The 25,483-nt window shown below is 35.4% G+C and overlaps 2 protein-coding genes across 2 annotated transcripts; both read right to left on the reverse strand.

The window, feature by feature from the left end:
* Positions 1–247: 247 nt before the first annotated feature.
* On the reverse strand, positions 248–11,968 carry LOC132701135 (agrin-like). Its single transcript, XM_060668840.1, has 3 exons — positions 11,827–11,968; positions 6,404–6,595; positions 248–461 (listed from the first exon to the last, which is right to left on the reverse strand). Exons 1-3 carry the CDS (start codon positions 11,858–11,860, stop codon positions 403–405), a joined length of 285 nt encoding a protein of 94 aa, XP_060524823.1. The 5' UTR covers positions 11,861–11,968; the 3' UTR covers positions 248–402.
* A 2,810-nt stretch (positions 11,969–14,778) lies between these two features.
* Positions 14,779–24,918, reverse strand: LOC132701136 (opsin, ultraviolet-sensitive-like). Its single transcript, XM_060668841.1, has 5 exons — positions 24,398–24,918; positions 15,986–16,116; positions 15,792–15,934; positions 15,485–15,741; positions 14,779–15,382 (listed from the first exon to the last, which is right to left on the reverse strand). Exons 1-5 carry the CDS (start codon positions 24,682–24,684, stop codon positions 14,953–14,955), a joined length of 1,248 nt encoding a protein of 415 aa, XP_060524824.1. The 5' UTR covers positions 24,685–24,918; the 3' UTR covers positions 14,779–14,952.
* Between the last annotated feature and the right edge of the window lie 565 nt (positions 24,919–25,483).

The following is a 25,483-nucleotide window of genomic DNA, read 5'->3' on the forward strand; positions in this document are numbered from 1 at the left end:
AAGAAACCTTTGAATTATCTGTAAGAGACCAAAGCCAAAATTTTTTAAATAATAGCCTCATATCCAATTCTCATCATTACACAACAGAATTATAATTTGAACGTCAAATCACTAACCGTCAAATAAACTTAATTTTTTCACTAGTTAAGAAGCATTTGATCTATTGCTAAATAATACTAAATCACTTTTTGGTCTAAAGGATTATCCTTAATAGTTAACTCAGTTCGCTCTGCAGAAATAATGGCAATTAAGGCTTTTAAATTTATTTATTCAAGAACAAATCACTATAAAGAATACACTTTCTAAAACTTACGTGTAAAGTAAGCAATGTATAGGTTCTACTTAGAAAAAAATGACATTGCATGTTACGATTTTTTATTTACTTAAAGAGTTTACTCAAACTTAAGACAGTCGCACTCCGCCTCCGCCAGGGCACTCTCCTTCACTAAGCACGTTCAGTTCTGAAAAAGAAATAAATATAAATAAGTTCTATAGTTTCGTCAAGTTAAGCAAATAAAAATATACATCAAATGCTAATTTTCGATAACTTCGGATTATAGATAAAATACGTAACGTCGAACATTTAAATTCATGCATCAATGCCCGCACGATAAGTTGCTAATTTTAAAATCGCATCGTCATTACGCGGTTGACACAAATACAAAATTTGTGATAACATAAGTTCGTGCCAGAAACAAAGAACCCTAGAAAACAATTATCAGTACCATTTGTAAAAAATTGGTTTCTGATTGTCAAGACATGGAAATACTGTTTACAAGGGACGTGAATTAGTGGTAATAACAAAATAACTGTCATTCATTGAAAACGAAAACCGTTAATTAGAAGTGCAGAAATGTAAACTACAACACGCGGCAAAAGTAGCGGAAAAATGGGAGAAAATATAGATGAAGTGGAACGAAAAATGAACAATATTCTGGGACAATTCTAGAATTTTAGAGCAAGCGTAAAGAAAAGACGCACTTTGAAGAAATCGATTGTTGGGGCATAAAGTTTACTCTTTATGTCAAACTCTTCCTTACCCAGCATTTGTGTTTTGTTTTATTATTTTTGCGATTTTTGGTTACTTCAACATATGCTGTTTCTTCATGTTCCATGAACTTGTCGGTAGAAATACTTGCGGTTTCAAAAAGTACCACATGTCATGTGTGACGTCGCTTTGATAGAAACACAATGCCTATGTATGATTCGGAAGTCCTTGTTTTTCCGGTGGAAAAGATCCGTAAGATTTAATAAATTAATTTACATTTTATATACTGAATACTATTCTCTAATTTTTTCAAATCGAAATTCTTATCATCCCTATTTCGTGTCACAGTATCTTGAAATTCATTTTCTAAGGGCCCGTTCAGCACAACTATTTTCCAGTAATTGTGTAATCGTACTTGTTTGTGTGTTGTCGTGGTATTTACTAACTGTTTTTTTATTAATAAATATAAAAAATGAACACTTTCAAATAATCAGAGATATATGGGGTAGATATAAGTTTAATACTAGACAGATAAGGTCGGATATAATATCGGTATAAAGGTATCGAAAACTTTTATTGAATTCAAAGTATACTTTTTAAGTCAAATTTGAATGGTACTTTAATAAAATTAGAAAAAATATAATCAAACGAAATCTTGCAGTTTTTTTTATAACAAATAACTTGCTTGCATCCAAATATTTGACTAAACAACTTTTGTGATAAATAGTAAATCATCAAAGTCTTGAAATATTTTTTTAAATTTCTCATAAACTTTAAGTAATTAAAATATATAGACCAATGGAATCTGGCAAAAATTGTCTGCAGATATTTACGCATATCTGCGGATAACAACCTAGTCGACGGTAATCATTCTCAGGTCTCATTTTATATAATTTATATCCTGGTTAAAATGTCACCTGTTTCGATAAGTATCAGTGATCTTACAAGAAAGTTAATTCCATGTTGCCCTGAATATGGAATGCTACAGTGTAACAAATTAATATCTATTGAAGAAGAAGAAATGTTATGATAGAATGCCGTCAACAAACGTAAATTCTGAAATCAGTGTTTATTTGCACTAAATTTCAATGAGATCATATTTTTTTTCTCTTCATTATACTTTATTTTACTTGCATTTTTCAAAATATTTTAATCGTATACAGAACATTATACCAATATTATTTTTTGTTATAATATGCACGATCGAGTATGAAACAAATTTATATAAAGTATTCAACCAGACATACTTTCACTTCGAATTTAAAATTGTCGCAAATGATGAATGCATCAGCAATCAGTAGCGTAGCATAATTTAATTATTTATTTCTTGCTATACATCTGAAGAAAAATTTCTGCAGACATCAACTACAAGCTGTATAAAAAGCATGGCTTTTGCGACAGGCTTGTAACCTCGCCCAATGTCGTTTTAAAGTATGAACTCTCTGCGCCAGAGTAGCACAGTAGATCGGCAGAGTTTTGGTTAGTTTGAAATAATTTCTAGTGCTCCCATAAGATTTGTTTAAGTTAAGACCCCCACTTGAATAAAAATTAAGCATAAATTGATTAATTATACAAAAGCATTTGATACAATACTTCACCATAGGGATATTTTTGGAGAAACTTTCCCCTTACTAGTATCTTGATTTTTGACAGTTATCAAAGGGTAAGTGTCCATCCGACTTAAAGTAAGAATCCCTCATTTTAAGTATTCTCGGCCACCCTTTATATAGAATTAACTTCTTGAATTCTTCTTGGCTTCTCTTCCTCTGAAGAACATTATTTTCAAATCAATCGACTATAGTCTGTTGCTATGTTATTCTAGAATGATAATGTTCGAGATTCAAAAACCTATGTATAAATTTAGAGTATGTGAAACTTAAATTGTATCACATTTTAATTTTGCTAATACAATTTTATCGCCGAAAGTCCAAAATTCCTGTGTTCGACCAATATACGTGATTAGGCAAAGGCAGAGAGTTTCCCATAGGCTTGGAGAAATGGGAAATCGGAATGGAATGTATTCCGTATGTCGACTTTATATGATAATTAAATCGCCATGTCTCCCTATCTTCATATCTTCATTGCTCTATTCCTTCTACACATTTTTTTATATAGTTAGTCTGGCATGTATAATTTATAATTTGTAATAATAAGCACTATACTTCTACTTCTTATTATTATCATTATTACTATTATTTCGACATTAATGGATATGTACTATTTGTAAATAAGTACATACGCTGTGGTACACCGCTGATGTTCTACCACACGTATTAATAAAGTGTTCTACATGCACGACACTCGGGCTGGATAATGTCAAGGAAATTCTCAATAAACATAGCACCGCATTATCGGAATGAAATTATCGACTGGTATCTACGGATTTGGTAATTATAGTTAACTAGGTCGGAAATAAATCCTTGACGTCCCTGAACGCACTCGATGCACACTTATTCGAATGCGGATCATTCGTTTCAACAAGAAACCTCATATAACGAATATAACACATTTTTAGCGAGCAGAGTCTGTTACCAATAACTACTCGAGAATGATGTATTAAATGGATTTTGAATACCATCCGAAGTCCCTCTGAAACCTATTTAGATCGAAAGAAACTTATCCTCGCCTTATTTAATTTAAATAATAAATCTAGAAGAGTTGGAACTCATTAGTTCCAATGTTGGTTATTCGTTTCCGAATTATAGGATACAATTAACAAATACTGATATTTGTACTTCGGTAAAGAATATTAATTAATAATAATAAAAAATTGCCGTGGCTGTTTTACAACGTTCAAATGCTTTTATAGATCGTTCTCATTTTTTCATATACTTTTGTATATATGTACTATTCCAAATCCTGGAGTTAAAATTTTTCATGCTGCGCACTTTACAACCAATAGGTAATAAATCTCTACAGTTTTCTGTTAATCAACAATAAAATCAACTCAAACTATCTTGTAAAAGGTATAACATTCAATTTTAGGAATCTAAGTCACCGACAGTTGTTAACCCCTAAGAATTCAATTAATTGCAGAAAACAAGACAGCTGATGCACAAATCTTTACATATTTTTAAGGAGCAGAGTTTGATTCGAGAATAACGTAACAAATGCATTTTGTGTACTCTCCAAAAAGTCATGAAACCTATTAAGATCTAAATAATTTAATCCACGCTAAATTGCTTTATGTTAAATCACTGTCATAACTTTCAATTGATGTACACCGTGTGCCATATAAAACAATCCAAGAAAGTTTCGTACAAGAGTTTCTTGGACTCTCCCGAAAATTTAAAATATTATAATTTTGTCGATACAGGGTGTCCGAAAAGTGTCCCCCCGACATCAACTTTGTTGTTTTCAATCGAACACCCTGTATACATTTTTGGAATTCTTGTTTAAAAAAAAGTTAATTTCTTAAGAAATTCCTATTCCAATTTTGCTTAGTTTAGGCCGAAATTGAGGTTATGCATTTTTTTAAAATTTTGATTGCCCCATATAAAATTGAGTTGAGTGAAATTTAACCACGGACTAACGAGGCGATGCACTACTCAGTTTGACAGATGCGCCTCAGCTTATGCAGGGTGTCCCAAACAGGTGGCTCCGTCTTGGCGAATTCAATTAACAAACTCTCAAGATTTTCAAATGGAACATCCTATATTTTTATTCAGATATCAATTCTACGACAAAAAATGAGGTAAGTTTGTAATGTATCTTATATTTAAATTTTATTTACTTTTTGAGATATTCGAGGTTTCAAATAACACCCCTATAAATTCTTGTTGAATATTAGGTTTTTTTTTAAATAGCAAAAACATGATAGACGATACAATACTCCAGATATACGAATAAAACCTTTTGCTAGCAATTTTGAAAAAAATCGACTCTATGCTACACACTTTAACAGATTTAATAAAACTTCAGAATGAATATTTAAAGAAACATTTTATAGTTAATTATCTAGCTTGATTGAAAATACTTAATAACAAAAATAAATAATTAAACTTTATAGGCTAACTAAACAAGGCTATAAATTTGAATAGATAAAACTTTAAAAAAACTTAAATATTGTGATGCTGTAATATATATTCAATGTATTGTCCATTCTCTGCAATACACATTGTATATACTATATGTATATACTATTATTTAATGGAAGAATCTCTTGTCTAGTTTGTTAACCTCGACATTTTTTAAACCTCGAATATCTCAAACAGTAAGTAAAATTTAAATATAAGATAAATTACAAATTTACCTTATTTTTTAGAATTAATATCTGAATAAAAATATATGTTCCATTTGAAAATCTTGAGATTTTGTTAATTGAATTCGCCAAGACGGCATCACCTATTTGGGACCCCCTGTATAAGCTGAAGCGCATCTGTCAAACCGATTGAGTAGTGCATCATCTCCTTAGTTTGTGGTTCCCGACTAAACTATGCAAAATTTGAATAGGAATTGTTTAAGAAAGTTACCTTTTTTAAACAAGGATTCCATTTAAAATAACTAAGTTGATGTCGGGGAGACACTTTTGGGACACCCTGTATCAACAAAATTATAATATTTTAAAACTTCGGGAGAGTTCAAGAAACTTTTGTACGAATCTTTTTTTCGTATCTCCTATGAGTTTCCAGATAGCATAGTGGATCGTTTTATTTGGACGTTTTCCTTACCCCCCGTCTGGACATAACGCAAAGGCTGCGCAGAAACGTCATAATCGAAAAACATTTATTTTGACTTACTGTCGGTCTCCCGAAGCTGTCTAGTATGCTTTTCGATGTAAAAGCAGGAAACAAGTATTTTCGTTCCTTAAACGAAATAATCACAAAACTCTTCTGTAGTTAAACCCACTTTAAACAAAACTTTGCTTTGCAAACCTTTTACTGATGCTTGTGTCTTTAGAAATTTTTAAGCAAGGCAACAGCTGGTTGAGTTTGGATCACTGCAAATGATATAAGTGCAAGGTTTGTCAGGTGACATTGTAGAAACCATATTCTCGACAGTTTCAAGTAGTTTTTTAGCATTTTACCATTGTAATCAATGTCAGAGTCAGGATTATGGATTACTATTGTTCAACGAGCCTTATACTTGGGAATAGTTGACAATCTAGTTTGGTTTTTACTTTAAGAGCAGCAGAAAAAAATGAAACAAACAAAAAGTCTTCGTGAAAAAGGTTAATTTCTAAAATGAAACGAACACAAAACTCCTTGTTATTATTTAAACTTTAAATTAAGTAAAGGAACAGGGATTTACAATTGCCATCAATCTCAGAGTTTTCAATAAAGATTTTTTCTTAGCTTAACAAGGCAAAGAATTATTGTTAGACAGCCGAGAGAATAGAAATCGTCAACCAAGTGGCGTTTGTGAAATACTTTGGAATATACATTAAAACAACGAATTTTACAACGAAGTTGGTACCTTTATGATTTTCGCAGTTGTAGTTTTCGAGCACGCATGCGCTTCCAAAGCTGATGCCTTTGGTAGATGCGTCTCCGGCGCAAATCGGTTTGTATGTGTCGCCGCATTCTTTAACGCAGCTCTGTTTCTTCTTCAGAGACGCTTTGGTGGATCCCTTCGAAGGGGCGCCGTACACAGCTGACAAGAGCACGGCTAAATTTCCAAAACAAACAACTTATTAGATGGAGAAAGTTTAAACCGAAACTTAAAAGGACCAAATTCATGTAGCACAATACTAACTAACAATACTACAATCAAAATAAATCTGCAAAGGTACAAGGGTTAGAACTCAGTAGTTCCAATGTTACTTATTCGTTGAGAATTATAAGATAGTGTAACACTTTACAAGGGACGTGTAAATAATAAATCTGTACGTTTCCTGCTAATAAAACTCAATACAAAATTAGAAATCCATTTCATCGGCATAAATTGCCAGTAGATCGACATTTGTTATCATCCCAAAGAAAAATAATCCTAAAAAATGAGAAGAAATAAATAGAGGACTGGGAACAAGAAAAGCTCTCGGTACAAAACCGTAGTCAACAAGAAGATGTCTTCATCTCTTTTATTCATTGCCAACGAGCGTTCGATAATCTCAAATATCGAATTAAAATAAGAGCACAGCATATTGGAACCAAACAGCCCAAGTAAAGTTAAGCGACACGGAGGCATGCGACACGGATACATTTTGTCTTCAAAAATATTCCAGCTTGGTCTGGAAAATGAATCCAGATATATGAGCATCAATGGAAAGAGTACAAAATATATCACTTATAAATAATCAGATAGATGATGTTGGGCAGCGGTATGAGCTACACAATAAAGTTTTTAAAACGGTGATTTGGAAAATATGAAATGTAGGCGGCGGGATCATTGATCGGTTGAACCTCGGCTGTGTTGTTAATAACGCGTGGGATTGGGTTGAAGAAATTATAGTAAGAATCGGTATGGACCTGACTGCATTTCGAAAGATTCAATACATGCTACTATGCTAAGATGTCATACACTCATACACAAAGTCCAGGAAAGCGTCATATCTAAGGCACAGGGCACATTTTAGGAGCATGTCGCAAGCGAGATTCGAGAAAACCTCCCTTGGAGGCAAAAAGAGCACCTCCTTTCACCGGGCAAAAGACAAAACCCTGGCAATCAACTGAAGATAATGGGCATATGGACCCTAAGGCGCAAGAATGGATATAGGATCAGAAAAAGAATGAGAAATTAACATTATAGTGTATTATGGAATAATTTTGGTAAACATCATTTTAGTCATGAGTTGAGAAGTACTTAGTGCCAATTACTGAACAAATTTATCAACATGTTGCATAGTACACTCTACTACTGCCATTAGTTTCGGTACATTTTTGCAAAATGCACGAATACATGCACGAAGTCACTTGACCCGTGATTTAAGGAGAAGAAACGTTGCAAGTGGCTCGCGACTGTGTTAAACGAAGTTGGCACTTTAAAGTGATGATTGGCGCTCGTTTGGTCAGTGCAAAATTGGGTATAACAAGCATTTTTTAAAATCAAAAATGTGTGGATTGGTACAAATCCTTTAATATGCGTAATTTAAATTAAAATCATCAACAGACGCCAACGGATTGAGACAAAATATACACTCGACAAAAAAAAATCTCAAGTATACACAATTGCAACACGCGTTTCGATATCGTTTTGCGTCAAAATCTTTTAACAGTTCGCGACCTTTAAAATACCAAACGCTCCGAAAGATCAAAGGATAACAGATCGGACGGCACTCAATTTGTTTAATAAATATTTTGAGCAATTAGCGATTCGTCCAGCGTCTGGGTTTATTTTTGGATACCGATATTAATACTTGAATGAATATTGCGGGAAATGTCGAGAAATAAACGATCTCGCGGTATAATAGCTGTTGGTAATAATTACAGGATTGCGCAACCTATTCATATTAGTCACGTTTCGGTTGGTGTAAATGATTGAACGTAGTTGGCAATGAAAGTCAATGTTTCCTGGAAATTTAATGGACAATATGGTGTGCTGAATCGAAATCTGCATAAATGTAGATTAACCAGCTGATCGCAATCGATTTTCCGTTAAAATAGAAAAAAGCAACGGCAAAATTTTGCTTAGATTCATCGCGCTGGAGTTTCCATTAACATGAAAAACGTTTTAAATCACGGAGTGATAGTTCCCAAAATGTACCGTTAAAAAGTTCTTACGAAGTTTCAGTTACGCTTAAAAATCATTGAAGTTGCGTTCATCTGTTTACGATTTTGTGGGACTGCAAATTCTTTTAAGATCGTTAACACTCTTGCGGAAAGTGTCGTTGGCGATATTTAAGGAGCGAGTTCCTACTTTGGCAATTGTGACGGTCGTTGAAAAAGTATAGTATGCAACATGTTGATATACTTCCTTCGTCTTATGCAAGATTTTCGATAACACTACACTCAAACAGGTGTTAATGTCAAAAACAACATAATATTTCGCAAATTGTCAAATTCGGTATTTTAATAACATTTTAATCGTTGAAAGTCTTCCTAAAAGTACTCTTTTTGGGTTTTATTATTTATTAACAATATGGTCAGTATGTCAAAAATAATAAATATTCGGAAATCAAATGAATCAAAATCAAAAATCAGATGAAAAATTATTTCACCATATCATAGACAAATTAGTCTCGGTGGCAGTTGTTTACTCCTCTTTCTATGGCATGGCAATCTTGGGTCGATTTTAAATCGTTTTAATAATTTTGGTTAGTTAGGTGCATAAATTATTGGAGATAAAATATCAATGCAGATCAAAATTCCTGCAAAAGTTTGTAATACAAACATATAAACTGTTGAGTGTTGGGAAATGTGGTAAGTATACCTTTTTTGTGAAAATGATTATGGGGAAATCGAATGGAAGTAAGAATAATTAGTCCCAGAGTCTGTAAAGCAAATTTTATTTATTTGATCCCATCAATCGCAAGATCGTATCTAATACATACATTCTGAAATATCCTTTTCTACTGCCATTTTAAAATACCCTATTATGCAGCATATGTGAGTATAGTGCCATCTTAAGACATCAAACATCATTAAATACTGTTGCAAGTCAGGCTTTTCCGGTATTTTAGTCATGGGTTTGGGAGCGATCGGATTTTTTCTGTATATTTCAAACCCTAATTGTATTTTAAAGTTTCAGTCCTGACGGTTACATCACACCTAGCGTCATACGTAACTCAGTGAAAGTAAATATTTTGTAGAAGTATACCCTAACACTAATGGTCGAAGAAAAATATGGAACACTATGACAAATTTCTTCAGACACTCGTTATTTAAACACTAGCTCGGATTGTTCCAAAACAAACTCATCCCTAAAGTGTCGCTTATCAAACTTGTTGCATAATATATTATCATGCGCACAAAGCACATACGTATGGCAAAACGCAACTTAGTTTTGCGAAATTCTAACATTCTGAAACAATGGCGTCAGTCAACCGATGAGAAAGGTCTGCGGTATTTTTAGGACGCACCCACATATTCATTGTAATTGTTTTCTTAAACATTTTAAATATTTTATAAAACTCTAACTGTATTGGCACGTATAATATGTTACTTAACTTCTAAGTAGAAAAGTTCATATAAACATTTGTTCTCAATGTCTTGTTATTGAAATACGGGTGCTGAATTTGTCACAGTATCTATTTCATAGTTTATAGTTGTAATTTTCAATTAGTCACATTAATATCGTGGTGGGAGATAGGCAAGTTTAATTGTAAACGAGGTAGACCAAGTAATTTAGAACTACAAATTGCAGAAAAATGAAAAAAAGGGAAAAAAATAGGCAACCAAATGGAGGTTAGCGCGGATGAAATATGATATTACCTGCCATTGAAAAAAAAATAGATGCGAAGACCCAAGTCGCTAGAGATAATAGATTATAAATTATATGTGAAAAGTGTAGAATAGCATTGTGTCTCAAAAATATCTGGCTTGAGCGTTATTATACTCAGCATTAGTTGCTTGAATGTATATAGGAGACCTTTGGCAACATTGATGTTAAAAAAAGGAAAATTGTTTTTACCTTAGTTTCCCTAGCTTACTGTCCTACATTAAATAAATTTATTCTAAGACAGAAATAAAAAAAATCATGCATTTAAGTTGACGGATGCCGAAGGCGCGAAACCATGTCCTATTTAAGTGGCATTCATGCCAGTAGGGTTCGCAACTACGAGTTCCTGAGTGATTTATAAATTCATGCTAGTATTGGCAACAGATGGTGACAATATTGGGTTTCTAGAGAAGTGACGAGAGATACAAAGACAAGTTAAGAAAATTAAAATGTTAATTTTAATTGTTTAATCCGATGTGGGATTTGAAATATTAAGGAAAAAAACAAAATAAAAACTTTACCACCCTGTATCAGATATTTAGAACTTTCGCAAATTTAACACACCCTTTTTAGAGAATATGGAACAAGTCAGTAAATTACATTCCGCATGTAATAAAATATTGTTTCCTTTTTTTATTCATTGGATGCCCTTTGCATCAGTTTCGTATTTTGTTAAAAGCTGAACTATTGATATACTTTGTATATGAAAAGTGTCCTATACCATATCGCAGAATATAAAATGGATGGGATCTGTATTACTATATGAACCTTGGACAACCTTTCTTAAAAGAAATATTAATAATAATGATAATGAAGCTATAAATCCGAATTATTAAAAAAAAAACGGGTCCCAAATATAAATGACGTCAATTATAAAGAAAATTATGACGATCGTGTTCTAATATTTACATGTAATGCGTATGCTGCATAATCTAAGGTATTTTAGAGAATTTGCTATTAGAATTTTTCCTGGCAGTTACGCTTTTCGGTACATTTTTGATCGACCAAGCTGTATTTTTAGCGCCTCAGCCAGCCTACAGCTAAACCAGTGCCAATTTCAACCAATTTGTTATATTCTTTAACAAGTACCTACTTCTTACTTGTTATTAGCGGTAATTTGACTTAAACGCTGTACCCATTATCTCATAAAAACCATTTCGGGTTACAATGTGCGCTAATACGGTGCTCAGTAACATACCCCGCACTTATTCGCCCATCCAAGGATTTCGAAAGCCAATAATAGAAAAAGAGTTTTGCACATAAACGAAGTATGAATATTGAATATTTATTCCTTTAGCTTACTGATTTTTACTCTTAGTATTAATTACAAACAAGAACACATCATTCTTCGGTCTAAAGTTCTATATTGTTGATTTAATTTACCGCTAAATTATAAGGGTGATGTAAACATAAGTCGGCCTTTGTACAAAACAAGGAATACTTTTATCTACGTAATAATTTAATAATAAAATTAAAGCAACGGGCGATAGTACGAAAAACAGAGTCAGGACGTGTGAACTCACCCAACACAAACAACAACAGCACGTATAACTTCATCGCTTATAAATCCGCAGAGGTTTTCACAAGGTCAACACTTTTAGCAGGTATGCGGAGGATGTGTTATGACCGACGGATTTTTATAGGTATCCCCCCTTTCAAATAAATTTATTTAACAAGAGCAATCCTTGTCGTTGGGGACGGTGTTCGTTTATGCAGAATAATCGTGTAAAATAAGTTTCGCAGAATCAAAACACGGTTTTTAAATTTAAACTTGCCTTGTGAGTAGCTCCTTCGAAAAAGATCTTTTATCGAATACAAACTAAATATACGTTCAAACATATAGATTAATAAAAATTATGTTAAAATGTCTGGCCCTCCATACGCTCAGGTTTTAACTTAAAGTAATAACGATCATTTTGAATCGAAAACAAGAAAGTTCCAACTGAATTTGATAGACTCATAGAAAATTGAAACAAAAACAAATTTTGAAAGATATAGCAGAAGAAAACGTAAATGCGCTTGGCAAGTGAAAGATTGTGTATCATGGCAAAACACAATATTTAACGTGGAAGGCCCTAAGCTACTGTTTAAGTCATTAAGAAGGTGACATCCGAGAACAGGCGAAAATTAGTCCAGCAAGCAATTACACAGAAAGAAAAAATTACAGGCTCTTAACTAAAGAATCGAAGGTACTTGTGAAGAGAAAGCTTATTTCTGTTGTCAAAAGTTTGTTATGATCTATTTATAAGCACTGGGAAATAATAGGGGCAGACAAGTCATTCTAGCGGAGGGTCTATGAATTCTTATTTTGAAACTTTATTAATGAAAGAGGAAAAACGTCTTAATCGCAAATCGAATTCCCAAATATTCTAAACATATGCTAATATTGTCCGAAATTTGGATAATGCATAATCGTATACCTGGGATAAATATATAGGGAAGTAGAATAGTACGCAACAAGACTTTGAGATATGTTGTGCTTTTCGAGAACAGCGTAGTTTGACTCTCTTTTATAATTCTACTCTCTACTTCCGGAGTTTTTGTCCCAGGCTTCTTGGTAAGGCTGCATGTACCGACTAGGCAGACCTAACACTCTTTTTTCTGCAGCTCAGCTAGAATCCTTTGCTATTCTTGGGGTTTATAAAAAAGACTATGGTACAAATTTCGTGTTTAATAGAATAACAGTGAGTATTTGTTATTTTATGGGTTATACATATAAAATACATATAAATTTATTGACTTTTTTTAGTATTTCTAATTATCGTGATACTGTTGACTAGACCTAGGCTGCTTGTATTTTTATTCTTACTTTTAAATGTAGTTTAATGTTTCCATATTGGTGTTATAGTTTACTGATTACGTAAATAAATATATAAAGAAATATATATAAAAAAAATATATTTCATTTCTTGGTTCTAGAAAGTAATAAAATGTTAATTTGCAATGAAAGGGAGTATTAGACAGAGCAGACAACTTGAAGATTATACCATAAAATTCAGATAAATTACAATTATAGTTGCTGATCAATTTCGTATTTCAGTTTTAAACTCGATATTTGCAATTTGCTCAGAAAGTTTATTAGATCAGGTAATTGAGATATTAATTACTTCACAGTTAGATAAATAAAATTTCATACATTATAGTAAATATTATTATTTCTTCGAAATCAATCACATTTTTGACGCACTCAGTGCATTTGTCAGATCTTATATCTTTATTCCCTCTAACAAGAGGGTTTCAACATCCCAAGTGGAGTTTTGCCTGGCTACTACAAAGCCTTTCATTTGCACCCATATTAATTAATACAGAGAGCTTTATTCAAATTTACAATTTCCAATAATTCTTTTTCCAGCATATCTTTCTGAAATTGGTTCTTATTAAAAGTAAGACTTAGGTATTTTACTGAGTGCTGGCATTACCCACAACTCTGACAGACCAAAAGAAATCAGATCTAACATTTGCTGTAAGTAGTCTTGAAAAACATCCGCACTCCGACAAAATTACTTTTGCCAACAATGCGAGTAATTAGTAATCTTTTACCTTTTCCCGAGTGTGCTTTTATTTCAGTGCTATTTCAATTTTTGTCCTGCATTGATTTACCATCCATTTACCCAAATTCCATCCAAATAACGTATATTTATATTTTTCCTTCGAAACTGTGCAGCTGTTTTCGTTGTCAGCAGATAATTTCACCTGTCTCTATTAGAAGTCATTTTCAGTTTTCATTTCTTCAGTAACAAAAATTCATTCTCTTCAATATTTTCTATAACTTCTTCCCACCATAGGTGGCATGACATCTTCCTTCAGACATTTTTTTCCCCCTTTATTACAATTTCTTTTCTTCCAGCAATTTTCTTTGCTGACTATTAGCCGCGATTATCCTCGTGCACTCAGTATATTGTGGACTGTGGAACTTCATTCATATCGAGCACACACAATTATTTTTGCAACTTCGAATGTTGGATTTTGAAGAGGAAGAACTTTGAACACTTGAGAATAATATTTTTGTTTCGTTCTTCAGTAACAAATTTAGAAACACTAGCCGTTTTCAAAAACAAACCTGGCCAATAACCGGACGATTGTAATTTTAAACACTATCACTAAACAAAACACTAAACACTTGGCACTCTCGGGACATTGGTACAATAATTAAAGGTACAATACTGGGCCTATAAATAAGGCTAAGACCACTATTTTTTTAACTCTCGCGCATTAAGAAACTGAGTATAATTATTAGTATTAATTAGATTGACCAGAAAACTGAAAGCGCTGATTAGCATACTTGCTCGGGTTACTGAATAGCATACCTACCTTCTACCCAAGATGTAACAGTTGCTTAAATAAACTGTGGAAATATAGAACCTACTTTCAAATGTAGTATGAAGTGCATTATGAATTAATTAAAGATCCAAAAGAAAAGATTGAATATGTTTTATTTGAGAATAATTCACATCTACTAAAAGAGGTGTGGGTGCTCAAAAGGCATAAATACACTCTTCTAAATGAATCAATCACATCAATCTACTTCTGCTTTTTGTTGAAGCAAGTAAATTTGTTACTTGGAACGTCTGTTTCTAGAAAATTTCCTAAAAATATAAACTTTGTTACTGAGCGCTAGACTAATGCATATGTTTTATTCTTTATATTATTCAGTTACGTCCCTCAATCTCGAAATTTTTTTTGTTCTGGGTGAGTTCGATTTCGACGATATCTTCTTCAACGTCCGAACTGATTGTACGATTGCTTTGAAAGCGATCCCTTTTCATATGGCGGGTAGACCAGACTTTTTGTTTCTTTCGACGTTTCGCTTCCGAATTGTTACAAAACATTTTTTGTAATTCCAGGCGGAACTTGGGATGCGACACCGCGTAGAAAAAGGGATCCACGGCACTAGCCATTTTGCAGAATAAAGCTGGTATCATAGAGGTGACAGGAGTAATAAACTGTTTTTGATGGAATACTCCTAAGAGCGCCACAGTTGCGTACGGAGTCCAAGAAAAAAACCACAGAAATATTACCAGGAGAACTACCACCGCTAACTTCAGTTCCTGTTTGTGCTTGTCTTCTTCTGTGACATGACTGAAAATAATTCTAATTATATTAACTTGTAAAGAAATAACATTAAAATGGCGAATGCGCTGGGTATTGTATTTGAAATATAATCGTTTTATACTGCATTACCGGAATGATTCTCGTTTTGATCCAATTGATCTTGACCCGACCACTTTGACAATGCCGATGTAGCTAAATGTTATAGCGCTCATTGGCACGATAAATGCGGCCGTAAAATAAGCTAGTATAAAATACCGAACAGCTCGGGTTTCGCTCAAGTAATCGAAGCTGCAACTCGTAAGAAAGCCTTCGTACTGATACTTTCCGAACCCGATATCCAGAAGTGGGATAACGGAAAACGATAGTCCATAACACCAGCAGAATACCTAAGAAAATATGTCTAAAGAACCCAAATGAAAGAAAAAAAAATACTCACCAAACAAATCTTTATACGCATTTTCGTATACTTTAACTTGAAGGGATACTTAATCACAAGAAATCGATCCAGCGAGATTGCGCTAAGGGTCATTATGGAGACCGTGCCCGTCAGGCCACCCAAAAACCCATAAAACTGGCAACCTGTAACTGGCACCATTATTTCGGGATATTTTACAGTATTGAATGTCTTGCCAATGTTTCCTAAAATGGGTCCGCTATACATGCAGTTATAGACGAACACCGGCATTTTTGACATCATCAAAAGATCACTTATTGCCAAGTTAACCACCAACGTGTTAGAAGCAGTTCGCAATGGTTTACATCTGAAAACGATGCAGGTGCATTTATTTCAATAGATACGCAAAGATTGAAATACCAGGAATGTTTCCAAAGGTCTGGAAATTCTGCTATAAATTAATTATGCAGGCAATGCTAGAATCAATATTGTTCGACTGAAAGTACTGTATATCGGTAGATGGATCGTTTTACCACTAGAAGACGACGCAGGCATTGAAACCTGACTACCGCCGATGACCTACCCAAAGAGGGTGGGCGAATAACTATTGGTGAATTATATGTTAGGTTTGCACCCGCTGGGTGCTAACGCTGTTGAGACCAGAATACAGAAACTCAATAGGCCTGATATTTATCGTCAACTTTGAGTGAAGTCAATCCAAAGAATGGGACACACCTGAAGAAGGGCGTCCCCACTTCAGCTGGCTACAGCCTCCTGTATTTCTACTGTATTCCATAATATTGTGATTGTAATATTTACGAAAATAACTAAATAATGGGAACAGCTTTTACGACACATTAGTGACACAGCTATGTTAAGTCAAGATCGTCAAAAGTTCCGTTTAGCAACAACCAGGTTTATAGTTGTTGTGAATTGCTGTGGTTATGTAAACCATTCCAAACATGATTTTAGTCAAATCATATTAAGTGCAACACCTTACTTTGAAAGGTTATTTCGTAAAAATATGAAAAGACATTTTTAATTTGCTTGACCTATTTTCTAAGAGTTAGAAACATCCAAATTAGTAAACCTTGAAATTAAGGAGTTTGAATGACGGTGGAACATATATACAAAAGCAATAATGATATTGACGAGAATTTAGAAAAGAAAGCAAGATTAAATAGTGATTAACTAAACAAATTAACCAACAAATACGGTAAATATTAATGTTCAACAAAGAAGTTTATATAACCTGAAATGCTCTTTGCGATTAAAAACATATACATATAATTAATATTTTTATTTGGTATTTCTGATTGCAACACATCATTGTGTACAGTTTGTAGTTAAAACGTTTATATATTTTGGTCTGATTTTAAAATTTTAAAATTTCTCAAAATAAGATATCACCCTCATATATTGTTTTCGTATATTTGACATCACAGCAGGACTACGGGCACTGCGGACCTTCTGAATTCAATTTGAATTGTTTAGTATAAAAAACGAAGACAAAATAGTGATAATTTTACCAAACGAAAAGTAAAGCACAATTTCTTTGTTGTAATTGTAACTGTAATCCATAATATGGGTAATATAACAACTGTACGTGATTTTAAAAAAATCCATTCTAAAATATAAATTCTAGGATCTGTTGGAAACTAACTACAACGTGAATCATGTACATGAATTCTATTCCAGTGATATTCACAAAATAGAATTCCAGCGCGTATTAACAGAAAGTAACGGTAAAATAAAGAATAAGATAGTTGCAACATGCTATATATATATATATATATATATATATATATATATATATATATATATATATATATATATATATATATATATATATATATATATATATATATATATATATATATATATATATATATATATATATATATATATATATATATATATATATATATATATATATATATATATATATATATATATATATATATATATATATATATATATATATATATATATATGGGACCTAATTCTGCTGTGTAATACTAAAACATGGTCTTATGTCTCAAAACAAGAGAGAAGGTGAGGTTGCCATCATGGTGCACTCCGTGGGCTTTCCTGACGTTAGTGGAAAATTAGTGCAGTCCACTAGGTGGATATTCTACCCTATCTTGAGCGAAAAATCTACTCAGTCAGAAGTGGGCGACTCAGAGATGTTCGAGGCTCTACGCAGGATCAAAATCCAAGTCATAAAACAGGATAGAACTAATATAGCGATTCTCGATAACGATGAGATCACCGGAACCATAATGACACGAATGCTGCAGTTCTTATTCTGCGATACGCCAGTACGTATTGCAAAAATTCGACGAGAACAGAACCAGCCAAGCCAGCATATAAAACGCAACAAAGAGACGAATCCGAGGAAACCCAAGGAAGATGCGCTGATGATAGAAATGAAAGACACGAGCTTTGCGGACCTCCTTAAGGCCGTAAAAACTGCTGTAGATCCTAGCGCCATAGGCGTCGACGTTGGACAACTTAGAAAAACAAGAAACGGCCAAGTCTAAGTCTTACTTACCGTCAATAATGGATCCAATCGAGCTGAACTGCTAAAAAGGGAAATTGGTGAAAAGGTACCCGGTGCCACTGCACATTTGCTAAAAAGCAAAAAAGTTCTCCACGTTAAAGACCTGGACGAAGTTACCACAACTGACGAGATCAAAGAGACTGTTTCTAAGGCAAGGGGCACCAACCCCAGTAATGTAGAAGCAAGAGCTCTCAGACCAGCTTACGGAGGCAGGCAAAATGCCACCCTAATTGTAAGTGAGGCGAAAGCAGAAAAACTTATCAATCTTAAGAAGATAAAAATCGACTGGACTAGTTGCCGAATTTACGAAAGGCACAGAGAAGATCGATGCTTCAGATGCTGGGGATTAGGGCATGTCAAGTCGCAATGTATTGGGTTGTTCGGAAAGTCATTTCGTTTTTTTTGGGGAACATGAAAGACAGTTTTCGTATAATGAATAAATATTTTATTAAATTATATATTGGCCATTCTGGTCCAACACCTTTTACCATCTTTCTGGCAGTAACATAATTCCCCTCTCATAAAAGTTTTGGTCTTTGCTGACAAAAAACTGGTTCAGGTGGTTTTTGACATCTTCATTTGAGGTAAAGGTTTTACCATCCAAAAAATTTTGCAGGGACCGGCACAAATAGTAGTCGGAAGGCGCCAGATCTGGAGAATATGGTGGATGTTGCAGTACGTCCCATTCAAACTGTAAAAGTTTTTGGCGAGTGACCAAACTTGTGTGAGGTCTCGCATTATCCTGGTGGAACACTACACCCTTCCTGTTGATTAATTCGGGCCTCTTCTCTTTAAGTGAATCATTCAATTTGTCCAGTTGATGACAATAGACTTCTGAATTAATCGTTGTATTGTCCGGCAAAAGCTCAAAAAAAACGATTCCTTTGACATCCCACCAAACGGAGAGCATCACCTTTTTTTGGTGAATGTTGGCTTTTGACACGCTTTGAGCCGGTTCATCTTTTCTGATCCATCACCTCTTGCGTTTAACATTGTTGTATACAACCCATTTTTCGTCCCCAGTAATAATCCGCTTCAAAAATGGATCATTTTCTTGACGTTTGAGGAGCGAATCACACACGTCAACGCGACGACACAAATTTCGCTCCGTAAGGACATGGGGCACGCACACATCGAGCTTCGAGGTTAAGCCCATGCCTTTCAAATGACCATAAACAGTCGAATTTGACAAATTTAATCTCTCACCAATCTCTCGTATGGTTATTCGCCGATTTGCATCAACTAATGCCTTTATCGCATCTTTGTCAGCTTCGACCGGCCTTCCAGACCGTGGTGCATCTTCGACATCAAAATTGCCGGATCGAAATTTTGCAAACCAGTTCTGGCACTGGCGTACTGTTAACACGCCTTCTCCATACACATCCGTCAATTTTTTTCTTGCTTGGACAGCATTTTTACCATTTCTGAAGTAAAAAAGTAAAATATGACGATAATGCTGCGTATTGCTCTCCACATTTAAAAGGGCACCAACCAAAAACTACTGCGTAGAATTAATAGAACTTTTTCACACGCAAGCCTTGCAATATCAGCTCTCAAGACATATAATGGTTATGCGGCTTAAGTGTGAAGTTGGTTTCGAAAAAACGTAATTAAGTCCTCTGACGGGAAAAAACGAAATGACTTTCCGAACAACCTTATAAAGGGCCAGATAGAGAAAAACTATGTCGGAAATGTGGGCACGAGGGCCACAAAGCAGTTACATGCTCGAATAAACCATTCTGCGTCCAATGTAAAGCAGAGGGCCATCAAACCGGCTCCCCTAGATGCCCATCAAAAGTGCAGGCGGCGGTAGCGCCAAAGAAAGCAACCGCACCCACACAATCATCAGATTCCTCCAAATAAATACCAACAAAAGTCGCGCAGCCCAAGATCTGGCGCTGGCAACCGCGATAGACATGCATGCAGAAGTGTTGATAGTAAGCGAACCCAACAGAATCGCCATTCAGAATAGAAAGGACTGGATTAAGGATAACGATTGCAAAGCTGCCATAAAAGTCATTGGAAATAACATAGCAATTAAAAGGCAGGGTAGCGGTTCCGGATATTGCTTTATAGAAACGGTAGACTTTACCATCTATAGTTGTTATTTCTCCGGCAACGACGAGATTGATCAACTGGACGAGGCCCTATTTGAAATCGGCAGGATGGTGCAAGGCAACAACGAAAAGACTATCATTGCTGGGGACTTTAATGCCAAATCTACGGAGTGGGGTATGACGCATACTGACGCGAGGGACGAAATGGTCACAGAGTGGATGGCCGCCAACGGCTTAATCACTGTAAACCAGGGAAACTCGCCAACGTTTCAAAGCCAAGGCTACGGCTCGATTCTTGATCTCACCATAGTGACTGAAGGCATCAGGATGAAGATCGGACAATGGAGAGTAGTTGAAACAGAAACGTTAAGTGATCACAACTACATAACTTTTGAAGTAAAAAATAGTGACCCGACAGTAGTACGGCAAAGAGAATGCAGAGGCTGGCAAGTCAAAAAACTTGACAGAAATAAGCTTCACAATGCAATCGGGTCGCTTGGCGAAAATGGATCATCGGCAAGAGACTTCTCAGAAGAGTTGGCAACGCTGTGTGACATCTCAATGCCAAAGAAAGGGAGTTTCAGGAACAAACAGCCTGCGTACTGGTGGAACAGCGAAATAGCGGAACTTCGTAGAGACTGTATAAATAAGCGACGGAAATACACAAGAACTGTCAAACATGGCATTATTCGAGATACACTAAGAACGTGGGAGGAATACAGAGAAAGCAAGATAGCGCTCAAAGACAAAATGAAGAAGGCAAAGAAAGAGTGCTGGACGCGGCTCCTTGACGACGTTGATCGTGACATCTGGGGCGATGGTTACAAAATCGCGATGAAGAGCTTTTTGGATTTCCGACATGACCTAACCTAAGCATGGAAGCAACAGAGAAGATCGTACGACATCTATTTCCATGTCATGACGCGGTATCGTTTGCTCGCGACGATGGTGCGAAACCTGTAGTATTCACCGTGGATGAACTAAGCAACGCTGCTGCGAAACTTAAGAACAAGAAGGCGGCAGGCCCTGGGGTGTCCCGGCCGAAATCCTTAAGGAGCTGGTGGCGACAAATATGCATTAGCCACCTATAATAAGCTAGCAGAAAAAAGCTGCTTTCCAGCGGAATGGAAGGCAGCTAGGATGATCCTGCTGAGGAAAGGCGACCACACGGTGGAGAACCCATCGTCCTATAGACCAATCTGCCTGCTGGATGCAGAGGGAAAACTTTACGAGCAACTAGTGATTGCACGCCTGCACAGGGAAATTGAGCGTACTGGTGGTCTGTCGGCTAGGCAGTATGGCTTCAGGAGCGGTAGACAAACAGTTGATGCCATAGCAAGGGTTATTGAAATCTCCAACAAGGCTTCAAATTTCGCGCATGCAAATCGTAGACTGGCGGTTATAATAACTCTCGATGTCCGAAATGCCTTTAATAGTGCCTCGTGGCAATTAATCCTGGAGGAATTAAGAAAGCGCCAAATGGACGAAGGCCTAATAAACTTAATAGCGTCATACCTCCCTGACAGGGAGATCCTACTGGAGGCACAGGGACAGGGAAAGGGGATCGGCATAACAAGCGGAGTACTAGAGTGCTCGGTCCTTGGACCCACACTGTGGAACGTGCTCTATGATGGGCTTTTTGCGTTGGAGATGCCAAACGGAGTGACACCAATAGGGTTTGCCGACGACATCGGCATGATTGTGGTAGCAAAGAACGAGGAGCTCCTGATGCGCAACGCAAACACGGCGCTACAGAGAGTTGCGCGATGGCTCGAGCAGAGACGGTTGGCCCTAGCGCCGGAGAAAACCAAAGCAGTGTTGCTAACCACCACGTTGCTTTCGATGTTATGGGTAGTGAGATTGGCCTGAGTAATGCTGTCAAATACTTGCGAGTGTGGCTTGACAGAAAGCTAAGTTTCGCTAAGCACGTAAAGCGAACTGTGCAAAAGGCAGAAAAAACGACTTCTGCGCTGTTGTGTCTAATGCCAAACATAGGTGGACCAAGATCATCCAAACGGAGACTTCTAGCGAGCGTGGTATACTCTCAGATACTGTATGGGGCCCAGTCTGGAGCAAGATTACCGGGAATAAGAGACTAATAGCTGTGTTATCAACACTACAAAGAAAGCTATCACTGAGAGTGTGCAGCGCGTACAGAACGGTGTCCACGGAAGGAATTGGCGTAATAGCGGGGATCCCGCCGATACCGCTACTTATAGAGGAACGGCGGCAAAGATACTCAGGAGCAACAAAAAACGAAGCACGAAATATCCTCCAAACCAGCTGGCAAAAGAAATGGGACACGGGACATACAACAGTGGCTTAATCGCCCGCGTGGGGAAGTGGACTACTTTCTCACGCAGGCTCTATCGGGGCATGGTTGCTTTGGAAAATATCTGTCCGACCGAGGACGCGCCCAGACCAGTGACTGTCAGTACTGCGGCCTGTTGGACGACGTGGAGCACACACTGTTTCACTGCCACAGGTGGAAGGAACAAAGAACTATGTACTCATGTACAACAGGTACCAACTTCAACCCGCGCAACATGATGGCAAGCCTGATGGGTGAAGAAAATACGTGGAGCGAGGCGTACAGAGTGATTCGGAAAATTATCGAGACCAAGGAGAGAGATATTAGCGCAAACCTTACATAGGTGGAGAACCTGGGACCGGCCCTTGTACCGAAGTAATGCGTAAGCGGTTTCCGGTACAAGGGTGCCTGCGTGGTAGATAGGGTGGGTTTTTTTAGTCGGTAGGCGGCAACACCACACTCTGTGTGGTGTCTGAATCCGACACAAGGCTAGCCCATTAAACACCAGGCTAGTATCGTCTTTTGAAGATTTTTTTTAGCACCCTCCAATAAAATATATATATATATATATATATATATATATATATATATATATATATATATATATATATATATAGGTTGACGTCTTGGCATTTATATTTAAGCGCAGGTGGTGTGGAGCACGTAGCATTAATTTTTTCTTCCACAAAAAAGAGCGTAATTTAAAATACTAATCGACGTGTTCGAGCATACTTCCGAAAGAAAACTAAGGTAGCTTTCGTAATTTACATTGGAAATTGTTGAACCTTATTGTACAAAAAGATTTGTTCCGAGGTTTGTTCTTGTTTACTGACCCTTGAAAAATATGGTTTTTTCTATCTCAAAAACAGTCAAGCACCGACTTTAGATACACGAAAATAGCACTTTAATTATGACAAGTGTTAATTATAAAAATGTTTTGCGGTTCAGGATTATATTGTTCTTAAATGCAAATACATACAAAAGAACAGTTTTCAATTAATCAGAATGACAACTTAAATAATAATAATAAACTGATAAAAATCACTTAAATAAAAGTGACAGAACGCCTAAAAATTACATTCAGTGGAAAACCTTTCAATATTAATATAAAGCCAAAAATTTTACTACGAAAATAGATATCAAAAATTTTACAAACCAGTTCATTCTGCAATTAAAAATTAAAAACAAATTGCTTTTTTAGTAGGTGTTGTGTGACTCACATAAAAACCTTAGCCACAACTATGATGATGTATCTACTTAGTATTTACCGTGTTTGCAGTTTACTTAATTTACCTCATTAAAAATGTACATTTAAAGGCCTTGTTTCAACAATCAATGTTGGCCATTTAAAAAAAAAATACCGCAAAGGAAAAATCATTTAATGCTTTAAAATTGAAAATTAAATCATAAAATCGTTTACCGTAATTCGGGTTTTGATGTCCAATAGAAGAAAATTTAAATATTCCAGGACAAAAAGGCTCTAGTCTCATATTGGTAAATCGTCATATTAAGTAAAATAATTAACAAATCGAATTTTTTGTTTTAGTCTTGGCAGTTGTAGACACAATTCTTATCGAAAACTATTTTGAGCATAAATTTGAATTTGAGAAATCACACGAACAAAAATGAAAATGAACAAAACATCGAATATAGTAGAATAACTACAAAACAAAACTCAAAATATAATATATATTGTGATAAATGCTGATCTTCTTACCTCACAAACATATACACCACAAGACAATTGCCCAAAATTCCAACAAGCATAATTGCGGTATACAGAACGGCTAAAAATACGTATTGGGAATATGGCGGCGGATCAAACTTCAACCAGTGTCTGTTTATGTCCCGTATGTGATCCTCAAGGAAAAAGCCCGGCTTCCAATCATTCACGGGCCAGGCGTTCCTAAACCTCTGTTCGACACTCAAATTTGACACGATATTGCATTCTTCCTGCGTCGTCGTTACGTTACACATAGTAAGTGCATTTTCAGTTGCGTTCATGTCTGCCAAAAGAAAAACGAAATGGAAAAAAGACCGTGTGGCCTATGAACTGCTTCCTAATGTTTTATTCAGAATATCGCAGGTGTTGAAGGACTTAAAATAAAGCTCGGGTAAACTTTGCGCTTTAATATACTCATCGAATTTGCTTTGATCGGATGTTTGGTCGACGGAAAATAATTGGCCATTCGGGAAATCAATATACTTTACTTTGGCGGGTTTTTAATCAAGTTAATTTTCTTAAGAGAGGTTATTTCGTTACAAGGCAAGTGAAAACAGTGGTTCGTTTTTTCTGTGAGAAATAAGTTTAAATTTAAATGGTATATTATTATATTATTGTCGTAGTCCCGTTAACAATTTATTAATCTTCACAATTTTGATCGCCAGCGTTGCTTAATTAGGTTAGTATTTTAAAAATCAATAATATAAATCAGCGTAAAACATTTTTAATAGTTTAGTTGTCAGAGTAAAAGTGAAATTAATAGCCAGTGCAAGCAACATTAACATTTCTCTATTTTTATATTTCCCAGGTGTGAGTTTATCACAGTAAAAATTAAAAACCGCAAAAAGGAAGACAGAATTTTGCAAAGGAGGAGGCACCAAATGCACATTTTTCAGGAAATTGATTATTAACACACATTTTGCTAGAATCTGATACAAAAGAAAAATGTTATAGCACGAAGTCCTCCCAATAAATTCATGCAATATGCAAAGTGTACCTTTAAAACAACTATTATAACATTCAAGGAATACTCCAGGGATTTAAAGTTTGTTGTACATATGTTCGAATTTCTTCTTATGT

This window comes from Cylas formicarius, unplaced genomic scaffold, assembly GCF_029955315.1.
Source record: "Cylas formicarius isolate icCylForm1 unplaced genomic scaffold, icCylForm1.1 PGA_scaffold_4__25_contigs__length_36172078, whole genome shotgun sequence".
NCBI classification, from domain to species: domain Eukaryota; kingdom Metazoa; phylum Arthropoda; class Insecta; order Coleoptera; family Brentidae; genus Cylas; species Cylas formicarius.

Bases quoted from the DNA above. Each gene is read 5' to 3' on its own strand.
- LOC132701135 (XM_060668840.1), bottom strand. From the start codon at position 11,860: ATGAAGTTATACGTGCTGTTGTTGTTTGTGTTGG. The intron at 6,596-11,826 runs GTGAGTTCACAC...TTGGAAATTTAG, and splicing joins GCTGTTGTTGTTTGTGTTGG to CCGTGCTCTTGTCAGCTGTG. The intron at 462-6,403 runs GTACCAACTTCG...TTTCTTTTTCAG, and splicing joins CAACTGCGAAAATCATAAAG to AACTGAACGTGCTTAGTGAA.
- LOC132701136 (XM_060668841.1), bottom strand. From the start codon at position 24,684: ATGAACGCAACTGAAAATGCACTTACTATGTGTAACGTAACGACGACG. The intron at 16,117-24,397 runs GTAAGAAGATCA...CATCGTTTTCAG, and splicing joins GTGGTGTATATGTTTGTGAG to ATGTAAACCATTGCGAACTG. The intron at 15,383-15,484 runs GTAATGCAGTAT...AATTATTTTCAG, and splicing joins TCAAAACGAGAATCATTCCG to TCATGTCACAGAAGAAGACA.